This window comes from Danio rerio, chromosome 9, assembly GCF_049306965.1.
Source record: "Danio rerio strain Tuebingen ecotype United States chromosome 9, GRCz12tu, whole genome shotgun sequence".
Taxonomy (NCBI): Eukaryota; Metazoa; Chordata; class Actinopteri; order Cypriniformes; family Danionidae; genus Danio; species Danio rerio.
This window is the reverse complement of record NC_133184.1, coordinates 39152993-39166228: the sequence shown is the minus strand read 5'-3', so window position 1 is coordinate 39166228 and position 13236 is coordinate 39152993. Positions and strand designations below refer to the sequence as shown.

The following is a 13236-nucleotide window of genomic DNA, read 5'->3' as shown; positions in this document are numbered from 1 at the left end:
TCAGAATTATTAGCCCCCTTTGGATTTTTTTTTTTTTCCTAAATGATGTTTAACAAAGCAAGGAAATGTTCACAGCATGTCTGATAATATTTTTTCCTTTGGAAAAAAGTCTTATTTGTTTTATTTCAGATGGGATAAAAGCAGTTTTTAATTTTTTTAAACACCATTTTAAGGTCAAAGTTATTAGCCCCTTTAAGCTATTTTTTGATAGTCTACAGAACAAACCATCGTTATACAATAACTTGCCTAATTACCCTAACCTGCCTAGTTAACCTAATTAACCTAGTTAAGTCTTTAAATACCAGTTTAAGCTGTATAGAAGTGTCTTGAAAAAAATCTAGTCAAACATTATGTACTGTCATCATGGCAAAGATGAAATAAATCAGTTATTCGAAATGAGTTATTAAAACTATTATGTTTAGAAATTTGTTGAAAAAATCTTCTATCCGTTAAACAGAAATCGAGGAAAAAATAAACAGAGGGGCGAATAATTCAGGGGGATTAAAAACTATAAACATAATATTTTAAATCAAATAAATTGTCAAATGCTAAAGAGAATGAGAACAGTATCATATAGGCTTGCATGTTAATCACAGATTTATTTTGGCTGCTTTACCACACAATATGCCAACACACTAGCTGTGTAAGCCTGCTCTTTATCCTGATGCCATTCATGATCTCATGCTTCCAAGGGTGTGGAGCATCACTGAGCATGTGCAAACTCCAAAAAATATGAGCTCATACAGACACCCACAATGAAACATTCAGCACAAACAAAATGCGGTTTCCTCACCGGGCAGGCAAACATCATATAAGACAAATCATCTATAAGCAATCATATATACGTACCACAATTTAGGACTGGGATATGACAAAATTCATATATCTCGAAATAAATAATCAACAGTTAAAGTCAGAATTATTAGTCCCTCTAAATTATTACCAGGTTATTGTATATTAGGCAGGTTATTGTATAACGATTGTTTGTTCTGTAGACTATCGAAAAAAATAGCTTAAAGGGGCTAATAATTTTGTCCCTAAAATGGTGTTTAAAAAATTAAAAACTGCTTTTATTCTAGCTGAAATAAAACAAATAAGACTTTCTCCAGAAGAAAAAACTATTATCAGACATACTGTGAAAATTTCCTTGCTCTGTATAACATCATTTAGGAAATATATAAAAATAAATAAATAAAAAATTCAAAGGGGGGCTAATAATTCTGACTTCAACTGTATATCAAAATATATAGTGCAAATTCTGATAATTCAATCAAAATTAAAAGCTTATAGCCATTATTATATATATATATATATATATATATATATATATAATATATATATCGTTTTTAAAAACGGATGATTTTATACATGAATATTACAAATATCTTTTAAATAAAAGCAACATTACAACTTTCCCACAATGTTGTTTCTCTCTGCATCCCTATAACATTACGCTCATATAAATTCAGAAAATAATTTACCATACACAATTTATTTTGCAACACCACATAATAAACAATATAGTTTAATATTAAAGGATAGACTTTATATTGTGGTAAGGCTGTGAAGTATGACACCATATATTGGATTGACAAAATATAGAGTCAGATAACCAAATATTTCCTGATTTCTGGTTAGAAACCTCAATCCGCATCAACGTCTCGATGACAGAGCAGAATAAGACACGATTGCTTTTAAAAACATCTTTTTTAATAAGGTGCTAAAAATCTTTGACATGTATTGACACATGGACAGGGCCACGTCGCCCCTGCAGTGCCTCTCACCGTTAACATTACAGTGACAGAACAGGGCACAAGCACATCACAGTGAACAGGAGGACACAACAAAGGTCACTGTTAATTAAGGCAACGAATGTTAACCACAGCTAAAAAGAGAGAGCCGTTCTGTACAGACAAAAGTGATTTGCATGCAGGAGAACAGAACCGTCTGCATCAAACATTAAGCTTCTGATTTCCACCAATAACCGTCAATCAAATCACCCCTAAATCCAACAGCAGTCTGAGATTTGTATACGTCTCAAGCTGGCAAATTTTGATTTTCACAGCAAAGTCGCATGCAACTAATGCAGTCCAGATGGGCTCCATTTTTATAGTGAAAATGCAGGTGGAGAAAAACACCGGGGGTTCATATGTTCAGAGGGGAGAGGAAGTATTGCACTCGACGTTGCATGAGGTTACGCCACAAATCACGAAAGGCTACCGAACATGGCTTTTTATTGCTGGCGAAGTGTTGTATCGGTCCAGCAAGTCCACGTTTAAGCGCTCTTCTGCAACAGTATTCAAACCTAAATTAACCAAAACAATCCCTTTTGACAACATTAGTGTATTAATCCCTAAAATTAGTTATTAAATCACATTTAAAACATGACCGCTTGCATAAAAGTCTATAAAACGGGTAAAAGGCTCACCCAATGTGCGCATGCTACAGCTACAAACTAGGCCGTCACACGAGAAGACGACGAACGTTTAATAAAACAGATCCCTCGTCATGTAAACGATGACCACAGACACCTTGGGAAAACTTTTCACAGCCACGAGTGAATTATCCTTTGCATAATATGGGCTGACAAGGAAAACGAGAAGACTGGAGGAGCACGGCACATGCCACTTATTGACAGACCTATCACAGGTCAATTAAAGCTTGGATCCCACAGGCTGTTCACAAGTGACACTACAGCCCTAAGAGGTCCCCGGTCTGCAGACAGCCGCCAGACAGCTAATTGAGCTTGTCTATAATTATCCATTACGCTACCATTACATGTGGTGAGAGCACTTGAGTCGCCATCACTGCAAATTGTGCCTGTATCTCTATGCAATGGAAGTCCCTTATTTTGTGCCATTATGTAAACACAAAAGTTCCACAGATCACTTTTAAAAAATGCTAATAATAAAAAGTACACAAAAAAAGGGATGCATCCAGAAGGTCAAGTAGAAAGGTCAATATCTATATGTCTATCCTCTTTAGTTAGATCTCGGGTTCCCACTGTTAAGTTATGATGCTAACACAACGCACCACTGCTGGTCGTATATTTCACAATTACATCTTATAAAACCAAAAAAAACCCCAAAAAAAACAGAGATCCATAAAAGTGAGCGTCAAGCTGTGTGCCCTTTCTCTGCACTCTGCTGGAATATAGTGCCCATATAGGAAACAAGCACTTCAGTTTTCTTCTTCTTCTTGGAAAAAAAAAACCCTCTTTCGGTGCTCAGACAGAGACAAAGACATCCAAATAGAGGCGGTCGTAAGATTCCCTGAAGAGGAGGAGGAGCAGGAGACTGAAGATGCAGGATCCTGTCAGACACCAGTTCAACCAGGACAGCTCTGAAAAACAAAATAGCAAGGGTGATCGGGGTTAGTGATGCCAGTCTGAGTCATGGGCTTGAATGCATTATGGAACACACATGGGTTTAGAATATTTTTGAAAATGAGCAAGTACAGAACATGAAGTAAGGTTATTATGTGCACAGTCGCAAGTTGAGGAGGCTTTCATATTTGAAGCACTCACTGTTATACTATTATTCGTAACATCAGGAGGTGACTGTTGTTACAACGTTATTGTGAATAACTGCCATGACAAAACAGTGGTGAAAAAGAATAAGTTGCTCTAGTAATTATTGAATTGTATGTAAAATAAATGGGTTGTAGATATATTGGGAGTACACTCACGAAAAATGATAACTGTGCTTTTAGTACAGTTGCGTAAATTAGTAATTTAGGATATATTGTATGCATCCAAGTGGACAGCATGCTTAAAGCAAAATGACAAATATACTAAAATGAAAACAGAATTTACAGTGCTCAGCATATACAAGTACATGCATCACAAATCTATCTTTTAAATCCTTATTTTTAATAGGAAGCTATACAATATTATATTTGTGCATATACATTATATTAGTCAGAACTGAAGCCGAATCTGGAGCTTATCTAACAAAATAACTTATGATAATGGTCCAAAAACGAACACACCCAAATTTATATGTTATAGAAAATAATTAAATACAAAGTGAAAAATTTGTTGAAATTTTGTAGGTTGTAATCTTTATTGGAATATTTATTTGTACTATCTTTCAATTTGACTTGAATGGGGTATACTAAATTATGCTGAGCACTGTACTTACAAAATCACGGACAAGTGCACAAAATATAGGAATTGTTGTTCTTCAAAAAACAAAAACAACAACAGAAACAACAACAACAACAACAACAACAACAACAACAACAACAATACAATAAAAAGGACATCAGTTGTTTTGAAATTCTGAAGATGAGGCACATTCATCATATTGGCCCGACTTTTCTCCAAGTCGTGTGTCTGGATGCACAACTGCGCTTAAAGGGAGGTGTCGCGGGGCAATGAGGGGAGGAAGGGAGGGGGGGGGGGTCGCTAGGTGATTTCTAAAACTCTAATGGATTTTTCTATAATTGATTTTTTAGGGGTTTATTTACCTTTATTATGATATGACAGAAGAGATTTCAGACAGGAAACACTGGGAGCAGAGAAAGGGGAAGGATCGGCAAAGGACCTTGAGCCGGGAATCGAACTCTGGTCGCCATGAGCACGTCAGTGCTATATGTCTGCGCACATTATTTTTCTATTGGATTGCGACCCTTGGGGTGATTACATATATTAATGACACAGCAATAGCGTCAAATGCAGCAGACTGATTTTATGGCATCAGGTTAAACTTTAACACATTTACAGCACTCACATACATTTAATAAAATTAAACGCAGAATAGACTTGGGCCTATTGATCGGTGTGTGCTGTTCTATGCAAGGTTTCTATATTTATAAGCACCTCAGAGAATATCAGGGGTCGTGAGTCACTGGCATTATCATTTTGGGGGCTTCAGGCTGAAAAGTTTGGGAACCATTGGTCTAAATGACGTCAAGTGTACTTAAAGCTAACTTACCAAATGATGTCAAGATTGCCATACACCCAAGCTAACTTGTAGATGGGTTGCTATAGCGCAGAATATTGACAGTACTAAATTCATAGATAATGCATCTGAAAATACTAGCCCACTCTACAGCAATGTTAATTTCACTTCCATGTTCCTGCTGTGCTTGACAGTTGGTCAGTGTGGCATTTCTACAGCATTAAACGGTGTTGAGATGACTTTCGATTGCAAAACTGTAAATCTGTTCTTCAGTGTATGTGTTACTTGATGAATTCTGCCCTTCAGTTAAGTTCTTTTTCCTTAATCAATAATCCAACCAAATCTAATTGACAAAATAAATGCTTTATATAATAAAATAACCCCCAACTGTTTTTTTTTTCGTTTTTACTACACAACATTTCACACCGAACTTCCAAAACTTCAGACATAAACATGCAGAACACAGCCTTTCGTTTCTTTCTGACCAAACCATATACCTGGTCATGCTCTAAAAACCACAGGCAAATAGACTGTAGAAACATAACATAATAATAACTATCTGAAACACGTCAAGAGTGTGTGAGATAGCAAAGACACACACAGTTTCCTACAGTCACTTTTTTCCTTTCAATGGCCAGTAAGAGTTACCAGAGGTTTTACAACAAGATTGAAGGTTAAACCAGTTCTTTCACACCCACTGTATATGATGAATACCAAGATGCATTTTAAAAGGACGACACCAAAGCAGGATGCAAGAGCTGTGCAAACACATTCAGTGTTGACGTATACAGCAGCGATTCAATAGATGAAAGCCTCACACCAGCTGCTGAGGCTCTGATAGAGCGCCGGGTTGAATATAACATAAACCAGGTCAAACACACAGACCCCTGAGGACAAAGGAAAGAGCGCAACTTAATTTAATAGAGAAGTGGATTTCAATTTCAAGTCGTCCCGTATCCAGATAACAGGTTGATCAATTGCCCCTGAAGTGAGAGCTGCAATCGATGGCAGAAGGTGAAATGCATGCTGGGTCAGCCGCTGAGCCCATTTGGGCTAAATTATATGATTTAGCCATGCAGCACAGTCAACACACGCAGGACAGAGCCGTGTCGGCCTGGAAGAAACGGGGAAGTGGGGATTCTTTCCAAAGGCCCCTCATTAATCAGCCTTTACTAGCCCTTCAACAGCGCTTGGTACAGCGGCAGGTTAATGGAGTTGTGTTTATCTGGCTATTATGTCTGTGGCGCACGCTTGCCCCAGCTTCATCAATTTAAAACAGAAAGGTAGCATCAGCAGGCGGGATGTCTGTGGCGAATGTTAATAAAGAGAGCGGCTCGGTGCAGGTAATCCAATCAGACTTGACTCCCATCGAAAATCCACGAGTCATCGAAAATGTTATTTTCGTCAATGAAAACTGAGACAAAGACTAAAGCTACTGGTGAAAACCATTTATGTTAGCTAAAAATAATAATAATTAGAAAAAAAAAATAAAAAAAAATGCTATGCTTCAGAATTAAGAAGTACTTGTCCTGTGGCAGAAAACCCCAAAAAAGATATGGTATTTTTAACGGGTCAAACAAAGTCATCAATTCTGATTTTAATTTATTCCATGTGCTGATAAATGGGAAAAGCAGTCGCTGTTCAGAATATCTGCTCTCTTCAGAATAAATGCATAATCTACAGCCACAACATGTAAGATCTTTATTAATAATGAATGTGACTAAAACAAAAAAGGCCCTGTACAATGTTTTGACATTTTCAAGAGCATGTTTATTGCTCCTCTGTGACAAAATCTTAGGATTTTAGCTCTGATCTTTACAGGATATTCTTTTAGTATAATGAATTCTTTTTATCAAAAGCTCAAGTAAAAAATGAGATCTCAGTTCATGACCCCTTTAATATAAGCTGTGCCAAGATTAATCTTTGTTTTGGTCTACAGCAGAAGGGTTCTGTTAGCGCTGCTAGACTACAACTACTTAAACTAAAACTGAAAACAAATATATACAAACTAAAAAAGAATGAGTTCCGAAAGTAAAAACTAAACTAAAAATAAGAAAACTATAAAGAAAACTAACCAAAATCTAAACTGAAATTTACAGCAAATGTAAAAAAATGTATTGGAATAAAAACAAATAATAATAATAATAATAATAATAATAATAATAACTTTCTAACTACTCTCTCTCTCTTTTTTTTTTGAAGGACATTCTGGGTTTTTTAAAGACCACAGAGAGTCAGGACCTTGGTTTAACGTCTCATCTGAAAGACAGTGCGGACTGAGCAGTAAAGAGTCCCCTTCACTATACTGAGGCGTAAGGACCTACACAGACCACAGGTTGAGTGCCCCCTGCTGGTCTCACTAACACCACTTCTGACAGCAACCTAGCTTTCCCTTGGGGTCTCTCATCCAGGTACTGACCTGCTTAGCTTGAACTTAAACTATAATACACCACAATTCAAAAGTTAGGGTCAGTAAGATCTGTAGAAAGAAAACAATTCAGAAAGGCTGTATTTATAAAATGTAATATATAATAATTAGTAATACTGCTAAATATTATTCAAAAGTAAATTCTTTTATATTGTTTTATTATTAAAAAATACAACATTACTGTTGTGGCAAATCTAAATTTATATTAGGCAAGTCACATGAAGATTTGATGCTCAGTTTTTACATGTCATCAATTTTAATAAAATATGGGCAGCTTAATTTAAATTTTTTTTTTTTATGAGAGCTTTGTTGTTTTACTTTTTTAGCAGGATTATTTGATCAATACTAAGCTCGTATAAACATTTAATTGCAATCAGCCTTCAAATCGTACTTCAAATTGACTAAAAACAAAAACATTATAACCTGGTCATCAACAGTCCCCTTTCCATAGCTAACGCAAGACAGAACATTGAACATGGTGCTCAACCTTTCCCCCGGCAAAGCTCCACTATGGAGAATACAAAAGACAGGTTAAAGGATTCGATTTTGCCCTCCTTGGCAATAATGGGAGCACGGCAATTATATCCTGCCTGTCGGTTTACACAGCAGTCAAACTGTTATGTCGTATTTCCTTCCCCTTAATACCTGACGGCAGAATGCAGAGATGTTGTTATTAAGGGTGCAATTTAGCCTGTCTCTTTTCTGCCATCGTCTTGGGGGCCGTAATGCACTGAAAAGGCCACGATGGAATGACAGCGTAAACAGGCCACTCACGCTGACGCTCGCAATCTCTTACACGAGGAGCATTGGGACAAAAGCAGTGATAAGGGAAGGGATGAGAGGAAACAACCGCTCGGCCCGATGTCTTCTCCCTCACCCACAGGACTCTTCGCTTCTGTCAGGCGTCTGAGACGGTCCTCTTATTGCTGTAATTATTCTTAATCGCTACCCATTCAGCTGGCAGACTGATGGCATATTTCAGCTGGGTTTAATGTCTCGCTTTGGCCCCAAGCTGCATCTAGAGAGGCTTGACTGACAGTTTGTAGGCTCTGTTTTTTCTTTATGAGATTAAATCAGACCTGTATTTTGCACTTCTGGGTTTGATTTGTTTACCTGGTTGGTTTGGACTGGCAGCACAGTCGGGGTGTTATTTCAAATTTGTATATAATAAAAAAAAAAGAAAGAAAATGAGAAGAACAAAATACATTTACTTTTAACTGGTCAAAAGTTTGGAAACATTACTTTTTGTGTTTGGAAAGTTATTTATTACAGTGATACAAAATTTAGCATTACACGATCCTTCAATATTAATATGAATATGCTGATCTGTTGCTCAATTAAGATTTCTGATAATTATCAATGTTTAAAACTGCTGTGCTGATTCATATTTTTGTGTGGAGACCATGATATTACCATTCCAAAGTGCAATTTTTAGAAAAAATAAATTTCATCAAACTGGAACAGTAACAACTGGTCGACTGAGGATTTTGTTTAAAATAAATAACATCATATTATATGTTAATTTTCTGTAATACGCATTGCAAATGGAGTATAAAAGAATTTGTAATTTTAGATTGATTGTAATAATTTTGCAGTACAGTGGTCCCTCGTTAATCATGGGAGTTAAGTTGTAAAACTAACCCGCAGTAGATGAAATCTGCGAAGTAGTATGCTTTATTTTTTCAATTATTATACATATTATAAGGCTGTAAAATTGAATGTAATGAACTCAAGATTCATTTATTCCGTAATGGCACCCTGCAGCCATGTCCTGAAGCTCAATTTTTTGTGCAATGGTTAGCATCTTCCTCTGCCTTTTGGGTGCTACAGAAAGTGCCTTTTTTTGTGATCAACGTTTTATTGACTTTAGATTAACAAAATAAAAGACATTCAAACAACAAGAAGGGGAGGGGGAGCAACAGACATAAACAATTTTCAATCTAGAAAAAAAAAAAAAAAAGACACCTTTACATGGTCATTTACCGCAAGTGCTTTTGAGGGTACAGAACGTTTCATCGACACGATGTTGGAGAGAAACCTTGCAAACATACAGTCCAGCACTTATATATAATAATTGGTTACAAGAGGAACATATTGTAATGATTTCTGAAGGATCATGTGACACTGAAGGCTGGAGTAATGAGGGAAAAAATGAGCTTAGAATCAGACATTTTTTTAAAAATCTAATAAAATGACAAAATATTGTATAGTATGTTCAATAAATAAGTTACATTTGTTTTCCTTTCCCCCATTTTTTATTTAATTAATTGAGTGTAAAGCTGGGTTTAGGGAAGACAATAAAATACAAATAAAAAAAAACATTAAAATTGGTAATTCAATAAATAATATAAAAAAAAAAAAACTCTCAATTACTTTTGGTTGCGGTTGTATCCCTTCTAGCAACAACCGATAATCAGTGATCTGACAATTCAGTTCACAATGGAAGCAGAGCAAGCAATGCAAGCATACTATTGGTTTTTATTAAACTCATGCATACACTCTTCATTTTTCACTGACATCTGATTAAAGATCTTATGGCATAAAGTTCTTTAAAATGTGCATTTTTATTCAATGCCTGAAGTAATCTTAACTAAAACTGCTAAAAAAAATAGCGTTTTGTTTTACTACAGCTCTGCTAGTGTGCATCATTTTATTTAATTAATTGAGTGTAGACCTTGTTTGGTACAGTATTTGTCATCTGAAGAAATTTGTTCACAGCACCCAACTTACCTGTAAGAGCATTGGGATTTACATTTAATTCATTAACTAATTCAATAAATGCATAAAAATAAATTAATAAAAATATTATTTATATCCCACCTCTGACCTCCAGTCCAAATAACCACAAAAAATAACACCTCAGCTTTAACTCAGAGTTATATGAAAAGTTGTATAGGAAACTTGCTTTTGCTGAAGCTGCTAAATTGAATGCTGGAACGAGAGAATTTAAGGCAGGAATGCCCGATTAGGAAGCACACACTCTGGGTTGCTACAAAAGGTTACTGGACCCTTAATTTTATTATTGGCATCAGACAGACGGGCCACCCTCAAACACTAGGTGAGACATGGCCTTTTCTAAGCCACACAATCAAAAAAGCTGAACGTTCAGTTTGCACCAGCTATTCACAGCTTTCAGATTAAGGGTGAATGAACCAACCTTGCCAGTTTAAATGTCCAGCTGAGAAGGACAGCGGTTATAACTCAACGAAGCGCATCTCTTTCACCACATTTTACAGTGAATACAAAGAAAGTGTTGGACATTTGTGAACGTATCATCGGCCACAGACAGGTGCTTTTCCTGAAAGCACTCCAACACAACCTTGGGTGGCTTAAAATTAAATGAGGATGTGAAAAATAAAAGAACATTTTCAAGGTAGAGTCAACATAAGAGATGCACACTTGTAGCCAACCAATCTACAGCATAATTTAGAACTGTATTAGCCATGAAATGGGAAGCAGCAGGGTAAACAACAGAACTCTGTGAAAGTCATATTCAGGAGTAAAGAGTCTTCAACAAAGAGAAAAAAAGGACATCATTATTAAATATGATTCTTCAACGGTATTCACAGGTAATAGCAAAAAGCACCACTAATAACTACCATTCAAAAATAGGGCAGAGTAAGATTTTTGAACTGTTAATAACAGCCTATTTATTTTGTTAAATATACAATAAAAAGATAAATATTGAGAAATGTCATTATAATTCAATTGTAATAATAAAATGATATTTATACTACAGAAATCGAACTAACATACTGCTTTGGTCTAGGCTGAAAATAGCTTTAAGAAACTTTTTTTCTGTTATGCATTTGTTTCATGATTCTTTGATTAAAAGTATTCAAAATGCGTTCAACAGCATTTATATGAAATAGAAATTTTCTATAACATTACATGTTTTGTTATTGTCACTTTGACCAATTACGTGATTGGAAATCGGGCCCAATCACACCGTTTCAGACTATCGGAATTGGATGTTATCCGCCGATCAGGACTCGAATATATATGTATGTATATATTTTCAAATTTTTTTTAAGACATCTATAGTTATGCGGTGGCACAGAGTTAAACCTCTTCCTTGATCTCACACAGAAACAGCAACACGTGTGGATTGACATCACTTTGTTGCAGAGACGCCATTGGTTAAATGCCGGCATAGTAGAACACGGAAGCAGAAATCGCGAGTAAAGTTGACGACGTTAACATTGCCATAGCAAACTGTGAGATATGTAAACTTGGCATTGCCTGCCAGATACAGTATTTAAAGTTGAGGTGCTATTTGTTTTTATATTAGATTTTCTTTATATTTACCACTGCACTAAAGTCCAAAAGTGAAGAATTGATGTTATTTATTACTTGATTGTTCAAGCTACCTCACAGAAGTGATATGTTTGTTAACAGAGCTGTTGAATGTTAAAAAATAAGGTGAATAAATAAAAAATAAGGAACATCCTGGATATGTTTCTTCGCTCCTCTTTATTCTTTTTTGTATTATAGAAGTATCGAATCTGGTTTCGATAGATTTTAAAAATCAAATGACTCAGACTCAGACTCAAGGGCAAAAAAAAAACCTAATCAGAACATTCCTGATGGTCACATTTAATCAATTATGCATATTATTATTATTTTTTTTTTATAAAGTTGGGTTCATATACTTATCCCAAATATTTCCACAAACAAACAGCTAACTCTGACAGGTCCAAACTACATCCCATGCCTAAAAACATCTATTTCTACCTTCCTCAGACTGATCAAACTTTTTCTTATGAAGGGCCATATACATATATACATTTTAGGATAAACTTTTTACAGTAAAAACAAAACAATCTCATTCATAACAGCATCACAAGTTTTTGCCTTGATTTGCTAGTCGATGTCTTCTGTATATTCCTCCATCCGTCCAGTGACAGTATTTTCATTTTAAAAATTCAGATTCATTTACAACCTTTAATTGAAACATTTGATTTCAGTTTGCTTTTTTGTAGCTCAGCAATAAAACAAACAAAAAAGGTTACGTCAAATTAGAAATGACGATCTCTGTGTTAAAGGCATTCGGCCCTACCATCTTCATCATTCTCACTCTCCTCTTAGATGAAATGGTGGGCCAAATCAAAGGTTACAATAGGCCAACTTTAGCCGGCGGGCCCTACTTTGGGCATCTCTGAGTTAGATGATATGCTAATCCATTTCAGATGATAAGCATAATGTCTGAAAGGCATACAGCTACAGATACATAAATATAGCAACATTTTTGTCACACTGTACAACAATTAACATTTTTAAATTACTGTGAGGGCTGGGTTAAAAGTTAGGGTAGGAGTGGCCGTTATTAAAACACAATTTAATGGGTAATTTAATAAATAATTTTAATAATACTTGATATAATAATTGTTTTTACTTTGCTGTGCTGGTTGGGTTTAGGGAAGACAATAAAATACAAAAAAAAAAAAAACATTAAAATTGGTAATTCAATAAATAATATAAAAAAAAAAAAACTCTCAATTACTTTTGGTTGCGGTTGTATCCCTTCTAGCAACAACCGATAATCAGTGATCTGACAATTCAGTTCACAATGGAAGCAGAGGAAGCAATGCAAGCATACTATTGGTTTTTATTAAACTCATGCATACACTCTTCATTTTTTACTGACATCTGATTAAAGATCTTATGGCATAAAGTTCTTTAAAATGTGCATTTTTATTCAATGCCTGAAGTAATCTCAACTAAAACTGCTAAAAAAAAATAGCGTTTTGTTTTACTACAGCTCTGCCAGTGTGCATCAAACAAAAAAGCTTCTTGAAGGGGGCGGGACATGTCAGTTACAAGAGAGCATTTGATTGGTCAAGATTTGATGAGAGGCTAAAGTATGAGGTGATGTGAAAAAATTTGTTTATCCATTTAAGCAGA

General features: G+C 35.4%; 1 protein-coding gene across 1 annotated transcript in view; it reads right to left on the bottom strand.

The window, feature by feature from the left end:
• Positions 1 to 1692: 1692 nt before the first annotated feature.
• The window catches only part of slc49a4 (solute carrier family 49 member 4), an 86783-nt gene continuing 75239 nt past the window's right edge, over positions 1693 to 13236 (bottom strand). Inside the window, 1 exon segment of the mRNA NM_001004597.1 lies at positions 1693 to 3342. Coding sequence (NP_001004597.1) covers positions 3227 to 3342 — 116 coding nt within the window. The 3' untranslated portion in view covers positions 1693 to 3226.